We start from the raw sequence: 8,214 nt of genomic DNA on the forward strand, positions 1-8,214 counted from the left end.
GTCCCTGTGGATAGCGGGGGAACACTGGCTGCTGCGCTCTGCCAGCTGAAGACAGTAAACCTGCGTGCGCCCTCTGTAGAGAGCAGGCTGCTGTAGGCACAGAGGGCAAGTGCAGCGTATCCTGGGCTGACACCTTCAGAGTCCTTTGTAAGCCAGGGACACGTGGGACCCTGTAAGAACTACTTTAAAGTGATAATGGAGAGAAAAAGAAATCCATGCCAAATCAGTCGCTGCCTTCCCCTTTCCTTAAAAACAGGTATGTGGTTGCCGTGGGATTAGAGCGTGGAAAGATTTGCTTGTACACCTGGAAAAAGACTGATCAAGTTCCAGAAGTAAATGACTGGGCGCGCTGTGTAGAAACAAGTCAAAGGTATTTACTTCCTGTTTATCTTCTCATCAGATTAGATAGAAATGTTTCATGACAGATTTTATGCCACATTTTCACAGAGACGAGCAGAAATCTCCCTCTGGGGTACTTACTACTGAGTGGTACTGTGTTAGTACCACTTGAAAGTGATGTTTGTTAGTATATTATTTTGGTTTTTAGAAGTTCACTTGACCACGTTGCTTGTTGACATAATACTGTTCTTACGCCGGCGCCGTGGCTTAACAGGCTAATCCTCTGCCTTGTGGCGCCGGCACACCGGGTTCTAGTCCCGGTCAGGGCGCCGGGTTCTATCCCGGTTGCCCCTCTTCCAGGCCAGCTCTCTGCTATGGCCAGGGAAGGCAGTGGAGGATGGCCCAAGTGCTTGGGCCCTGCACCCCATGGGAGACCAGGAGAAGCACCTGGCTCCTGCCATCGGATCAGCGCGGTGCGCCGGCCACAGCGCGCTGGCCGCAGCGGCCATTGGAGGATGAACCAACGGCAAAGGAAGACCTTTCTCTCTGTCTCTCTCTCTCACTGTCCACTCTGCCTGTCAAAAAAAAAAAAATACTGTTCTTACAAGCAACAGAGAGATTTGAGAAGAAAGTGGCTTTCATAATGGTGTGTTTTAGAATTTGATTACAGTGCATTCTTAAAAAAATTGAATTTAAAAGGTTTATGATGTTTTGAAGTATTTTACAGATCATGCTTTGGTATGTTATATAATATATATATATTATATTGTTATTAATATATATATTTCCTTTTTTTAAAACTCATGATTTTTTTCCCCCAAAGAAACCTTTTATTTAAGGAATACAGACTTCATGCATTTCATAAATACAACTTTAGGAATACAGGATTCTTCCCAGCGTACCCGCCCTCCCACCCACACTCCCACTACTCCTCCTCCTCCTCCTCCTCCTCCTCCCTTTCCCATTCCCAGTCCCATTCTCCACTAAGATCCATTTTTTATTAACTTTATATACAGACCAACTCTATACTAAGTAAAGAGTTCAACAATTTGCACCAAAAAAAACCTGTTCCTCAACAGTCAAGAAAAATTCAAAGTCATTGCATCTTGAAGTTAATTTCACTTCTTTTTTTAGAAACTTAACTAACTTTTTTTTTTTTTTTTGAGAGGCAGAGTGGACAGAGAGAGACAGAGAGAAAGGTCTTCCTTTTGCCATTGGTTCACCCTCCAACGGCCGCAGCGGTTGGCGCGCTGCGGCCGGCGCACCGCGCAGATCCGATGGCAGGAGCCAGGTGCTTCTCCTGGTCTCCCATGGGGTGCCGGGCCCAAGCACTTGGGCCATCCTCCACTGCACTCCCTGGCTACAGCAGAGAGCTGGCCTGGAAGAGGGGCAACCGGGACAGGATCGGTGCCCTTACCGGGACTAGAACCCGGTGTGCCGGCGCCGCAAGGTGGAAGATTAGCCTAGTGAGCTGCGGCGCCAGCCTGAAACTTAATTAACTTTTAAAAAGCACCCAAGAATGATAAATCTTTTGGGCACACTTAGACATAATTATAATACAACTCTTTGAGGATATAGTATATTTTATATATATTACAGATGGTGCTTGTTTCCTTGTGTCTGGGCACTTCACTTCAGTAACAGTGCAAATTGCTGTGTGGCCCTCAAAGCCCTGTGACTGCCTTTCAAGCACAGCGAGTGCTCTGTAGGCCCCATACCGTGGGCACAGGCCTTTGCCATGTGAGCGCAGGTAGAGCACCTGCTGTTTACAGCCTCCCCCCCACCTCCACCCACTTAGCAGGGATCTTTTTTATTTTAAAGATTATTTTTTTACTTGAAAGGCAGTTAGGGAGAGAGATCTTCATCTGCTGGCTCACTCCCCAAATGGCTCCAATAACTGGGACTGGGCCAGGCCAAAGCCAGGAGCCTGAGCTCCATCTGGATCACCAATGTGGGTGGCAGGGTGCAGGCACTTAGGCCATCTTCCACTGCTTTCTCAGGCACATTAGCAGGAAGTTGGACCGAAAGCAGAGCAGCCAGGACTGGAACCGGTGCTCCAGTATGGGAGCTTAATCTGCTGCACCGCAATGCTGGTCCCACGGGGATCATTTTTAATCTACATTTTAAAGATACCTAAACCTAGCAAAGTCACTAATACCAGCAGGTATCCTATTTTCTTCAACCTTCATTTATCCATACCATTTAAAATACAATTCAAGGGTAAAAAGCTTAATGGAAAGAAATTTGTGAGGCCACGTCTTTTATAAGATATGTCCTCTGGTGGAGCTTGTCTCCATATTTACCAAACATATTAGTGCTTTTTATAATTGTTTAGATTCTACTGTTGTCCTCCTGCCTTCTTTCCCACCTGTGGTGCTGAGTTTAGCTGTTGAAATAGTTCATTCTGGCCGGCGCCGTGGCTCAACAGGCTAATCCTCCGCCTTGCGGCGCCGGCACACCGGGTTCTAGTCCCGGTCGGGGCACCGATCCTGTCCCGGTTGCCCCTCTTCCAGGCCAGCTCTCTGCTGTGGCCAGGGAGTGCAGTGGAGGATGGCCCAAGTGCTTGGGCCCTGCACCCCATGGGAGACCAGGAGAAGCACCTGGCTCCTGCCTTCGGAACAGCGCGGTGCGCCGGCCGCAGCGCGCTACCGCGGCGGCCATTGGAGGGTGAACCAACGGCAAAAGGAAGACCTTTCTCTCTGTCTCTCTCTCTCACTATCCACTCTGCCTGTCAAAAAAAAAAAAAAAAAAAAGAAATAGTTCATTCTATTGGCTTGCTGAAGAGGGAAGAAATACAATGAACTTTCCTATTCCAGGCACTTGAAATCTTTTCTTTTCCTGGCTCCTCTGCCTTCTCTTGTCCTCGTTTTACTCTGCCTGTCCACAGAGCTTGCTCTGCCTAACCTGATACCCAGACTACTTCCATCTGGGCCCCAGCAGTAGTCCCTTAGGAAGTACAGGAAGGGGGCAGGTACAGAATTTGGCGCAGAGGGTTACACTGCCGCCTGTGATGCCGGCATCCATATCAGGGTGCTGGTCAGGTCCCCACTGCTCAGCTTCCTACCTTGCTCCCTGGCAGATGGCCATGTACTTGGGCCCTGACACCCATGCAGGACATCAGGATGGAGTTCCAGGCTCCTGGCTTTGTCCTGACCCAGGGCTGGCTGTTACGGCCATTTGAAGAGTAAACTGGCTGGTAGAAGATCTCGCTGTCTGTCTCTCCTTTCTCTGTCACTCTGCCTTCCAAATAAATGAAATAAATATTTTTAAAAGTCAAATTTGTCCTTGCCCCTGCACCCTCATGGGAGACCTGGAAGAAGCTCCTGGCTCCTGGCTTTGACCTGGCCCAGCCCTGGCCATCATGGCCATTTGGGGAGTGAACCAGTGGATAGAAGAAGAGTTCTCACTGAGAGCGCTCAGGTCATAGTCTGCATAATATGGAAGCATTTCCTTTACAAGAACTTCTGACAACCTGTGGCACAGCAGCCTTGTTAGAACCTTCCAGGGTGACCACTTGCAAGGGACCTCATTTGGTTGTGTGTGTCCTGGTGGGCAGATATTTAAAATGGGCTTCCTTACTTCAAGGTTACACTTCATTCTTAGCTAGGTGTCTTGAGAGGACATCTGGTGACAGGCTCTCTCAGAATCTGAAAGTGTCAGTTCTTGTGCTCTGCTATTGTTTTCAATGTTGACTGCCTTGATACCTGCTTAGATCGTTCACTTTACTGCTCTTTGGCTTGAGCACCTTCAGTTGTAGGTTAGATTTGTAGAGGCTGTTGCACTTCTGTAGAGTTCTTACCAATCTGTGCATGGTAGCATTCTAGGTAGGGTTTTGGGGAGACGGGGAGCAGTGGTATGGTTGTCTCGGCCCAGGTCCTGCAGTGAGAGGTCACACTAAAGACTCAGGCTTCTTTCCTGTGCCGTTTATGAAATCTTTCACCTTTTTCTGTATCTGAGAGACAGGGAGAAAGTGAGGTAAAGGAAGCTGCCGTCAGCTGGTTCATCCCACTGGTGCCTGCACTGGGTGGGGCTGGGCTAGGAGCTGAGAACATGCAGCAGTTTAACCCATTGTGCTGCTGCTCCAGCCCCGTAGTAATCAAATTAACAAGTAGGTGACACCTAGTAAAATATTTTGTGGTTGTAACACATTGATTTCATGGTTTTTCTTTGTTTTCAGCCAAAGTCATACGCTTGCTGTCAGAAAGTTATGCTGGAAGAACTGCAGTGGAAAATGTGAACAGAGTGAAGACGATGCTGACTGGTTACACTTTGCCAGCTGTGGCGAAGACCACACTGTGAAGATCCTTAAAGTTAACAGACGTGCACTGTAGTGGGCGCACAACTACGTGCTGGTGATCACTGCTGACTTCACAGACTTGCCATGTAAACACATAAGTCAGCAGCAGTGCTTATTTGGATGCTGGGCCCTCTGATACATAGTGAGAGCTGCAGAGCCTTTTCTTATTACATGGTGTGTACACACACCCGGAATTTTACCCGATCTTCAGAGATTCAGGGACCTGTAGACCTGCTTTTGTGTATCCCTAAGAACCTTTCTGTTCATTCTTCATCACCAGATTTGCCTGATTTTGCTATCTGGGGACTTTTCACTTGCTTTAGTCCTTCTGTGTTGATAAAAGAAGATACCTGAAGCTAGGTGCTTTATAATGAAAAGAGATCTATTGACTCACATTCTGCAGCTCCAAGAGCATGGGGGCTGCTCTGCTTGCCTGTGGAGGGTCTTGCTGTGGATGGTATTACAGTGGCACAAGTACATGTAGAGAGAGAGGTCAGATGGCGAGACGGAAAGTAAGAGAAAATCGAGGAGGTGCCAACTTGCTTGTAACAGCTTTCTCATGGAGAATACACTCCCATGAAAAAAGCACTAACTTCTCTTAAAGGCTAATCACTTCCCACTGGACCTCTCCTTGTAAAGGTTCCAGCACTGGGGCCAGCGCTGTGGCATAGTGGGTAAAGCCACCGCCTGCAGTGCCGGCATCTCATATGGGCACCGGTTCAAGTCCTGGCTGCTCCACTTCCAATCCAGCTCTCTGTTACGGCCTGGGAAGGCAGTGGAAGATGGCCCAAGTCATTTGGTCCTTTCACCTGTGTTGGGAGACCTGGAAGAAGCTCCTGGCTCCTGGCTTCAGATCGGCACAGCTCCAGCCATTGTGGCCATTTAGGGAGTGAACCAGCGGGTAGAAGACTTCTGTCTCTCTGCCTCTCTGTAACTCTGCCTTTTGAATGAATAAATAAATCTTAAAAAAAAAAAGAAAAGAAAAGAGTATTGTTCTAAGTATACTAACTCTTTGAAAAAAAAAAAAAGATTTATTTATTCACTTGAAAGAGTTATAGCCAGAGAGGGAAAGACAGAGAGATCTTCCCTCCTCTGGTTCACTACCCACTGGGCCAAGCTGAAGCCAAGAGCTTCATCTGGATCTCCCACATGGGTTCAGGGGCCCAAGCATTTGGACCATCTTCTGCTGCTTTCCCAGGCACAAAATCAGGGAGCCAGATAGAAGTGGAGCTGTCGGGACTCAAACCAGCTTCCTGTCAGTGCAGACCCAGGGAGGCAGCAGTGAGGGCTCAAGTCATTGGGTTCAGGGCTCCAACCCAGCCCTGGCCATTATGGGCATTTGGGGACTGAACAAGTGAATGGGAGCACTCAGCAGGATATGCACTGCCTATGTGCAAATGCTACACTGTCTCATAAGGGACTTGAGCATCCACAGGGAACTCTGGGACCAATCTCCCACACCAATGGAAGGATGGCTACAATCAATAAGCTATTTTGTACTGCGAGCCTTTCTCAGTTCAGACTAACTTCATTTCAGTTGCTGCAAAGCTGCATGTAGCTAGTGACCACGTATATTTGGACGGTGCAGTTCTAGACCATTGCATCTCTAAATTGCCTTTAGCTCTGTGTGTGTGTGTGAGCAAAGCAGTGAGCCCCTGAGCTTGCCAGTCTCAGACCAGAATGCCCTGCCCTCAAGTACTGTTTCCTGATACAGCATTTTTGTTCTGACTGTGGTGGATGCAGGATTCCAGAGCGGATTCCATGGACTTGACCCCCTAAGCTTACCTAAAAGCAGGCCTTGCTTTGGAAAGACTGAATTCCAAGTTGACAGTTTTCCCAAGTTGCCTTGAAGCATCTTCCTCAGCAATAAGTAATCACCTCTGTAATTCACTAAGCGTGCAGAGGGCTAGCTCTATACCCTCGGCCGGTCTGCATTGTAATTCACGTATGTTGACCTGCTATGGGAGTGTCTTAGGAACCATATTGTAGCATGTAACACCTAAAGCAGGAAGACAGTGGGAACTTCAGAGCAGCTGAGGAGTATCTCAGGATTCCTGGAATGATGCTCCCTTTACCATCTCATTTCTTGGCTCAGTTCACAGCACCAAATGTCCAGCTGAGGCCACGCACCAGCCAGCCTAGGTGGCTGCTGTTTTCTAACCTGTACAACTTTCCTAGAGGAGGAGAGGTGATTGGTTGTTCAAATACCTTAGATAGCAAGGAACCAAATTACTACTCTGTCATCCCAGGAACCACAGAGAATATGGAATTGGTTATTGATTGCAAAGAGAAAATGTAGGATTGGAGAGAGATTATGCAAATTAAGGACTAAACTGAAAACACAGAATCATGCTCTTTTTAACTTGGAAATCCTGGCCACCCACTGTTGTCATGGGGAGAGATCGTCAGATTAATAGCAGGAAATCAACAGAACATTAAAACCAGAACAGAGAAGTGCTGAGCAGAGATGAAGAGCAATTCTTGGAAGGTGAGCCCGGGTGATTACAGGGGCTCTGGGACCACAGCCAGTGTTTCTGTGGAAGATGGTTGAAGACCCCAATCTGGCTCTTAGCAGGTGGCAAAATAAAGGTCTATAATGCAGCCCTTGTTTACCTCATAACCAAAATGTTTTCTCGTAAGCAAAATGACTTGACGAAAAATGGGCCCTTTTGTCTCTGCCAGGAAAAGTGTTCAGAAGTGAACACATGTACTGTGTGTGCTTAGGAGACCAAATTGCTCATTTTTATACCAGTTCAAAATGACTGAAAATAAATGTTAGACTATGGCCATCTATATATATGCTGAAGTGTTTCAGGGAAGTTTACAGAAGTTTGCAACTTTGAAATACATAAAAACCAAGATTGCTGGATAATAAGATGGCCACATGAACTTATATGTGATGGAACAAGCCCCATAAAAAGGTTAATGGTAGCTTTGTACCATTTGTAATGGTCAAAGGACCATTAGCCACAATAGCCAAGAGATGGAAGCAATATAGATATCCATTATTGGGGACAGGGCGGGGGATGGATCAACAAGAGTGTGGTATGTACATACAATGGAATATTATTCAACCTTTAAAAGTAAGGAAATTCTGGGTGGGGTGTTGTGGTGCTGCTTGGGATGCCTGCATCCTCTGTGAGAGCACTGGGTCAAGTCCTAGGTGCTCTGCTTCCAATCGAGCTTCCTGTTAGTGGGACTAGGAAGGCAGCAGATGATTGCCCAAGTGCTTGGGCCCCTGCCACTCATGTGGGAGACCTATGGCATTCCTGGCTCCTGGTTTTGGCCTGACCCAGACCCTGCTGTTGTGATCATTTGGAGAGTGGACCAGTGGATAGATCTCTCTCATTCTGCCTTTCAAGTAAGTAAATAAATAATTTTTTAAATATTTATTTATTTGAAAGGTAGAGTTACAGAGAGAGAAGGAGAAAGAGATCTTCCATCTACTGGTTCACTCCCCAAATGGCTGCAACAGCCGGGGCTGGCTGGCCAGGCTGAAGTCAGAAGCCAGCGGCTTCTTCCGGGTCTCTTACATGGGTGCCCGGGCGCAAATGCTTGGGCCATCTTCTACTGCTTTC

General features: G+C 47.4%; 1 protein-coding gene across 1 annotated transcript in view; it reads left to right on the forward strand.

The window, feature by feature from the left end:
• The window catches only part of ELP2 (elongator acetyltransferase complex subunit 2), a 45,443-nt gene extending 39,823 nt beyond the window's left edge, over positions 1–5,620 (forward strand). Inside the window, exons 21-22 of the mRNA XM_062201566.1 lie at positions 257–370; positions 4,517–5,620. Of these exons, the coding sequence (XP_062057550.1) occupies positions 257–370; positions 4,517–4,670 (268 nt within the window). The 3' untranslated portion in view covers positions 4,671–5,620. The remainder of the gene's footprint in view (positions 1–256; positions 371–4,516) is intronic.
• Positions 5,621–8,214: the final 2,594 nt, after the last annotated feature.

The sequence above is a fragment of the Lepus europaeus genome, chromosome 9 (genome assembly GCF_033115175.1).
Source record: "Lepus europaeus isolate LE1 chromosome 9, mLepTim1.pri, whole genome shotgun sequence".
Classification (NCBI taxonomy): Eukaryota; Metazoa; Chordata; class Mammalia; order Lagomorpha; family Leporidae; genus Lepus; species Lepus europaeus.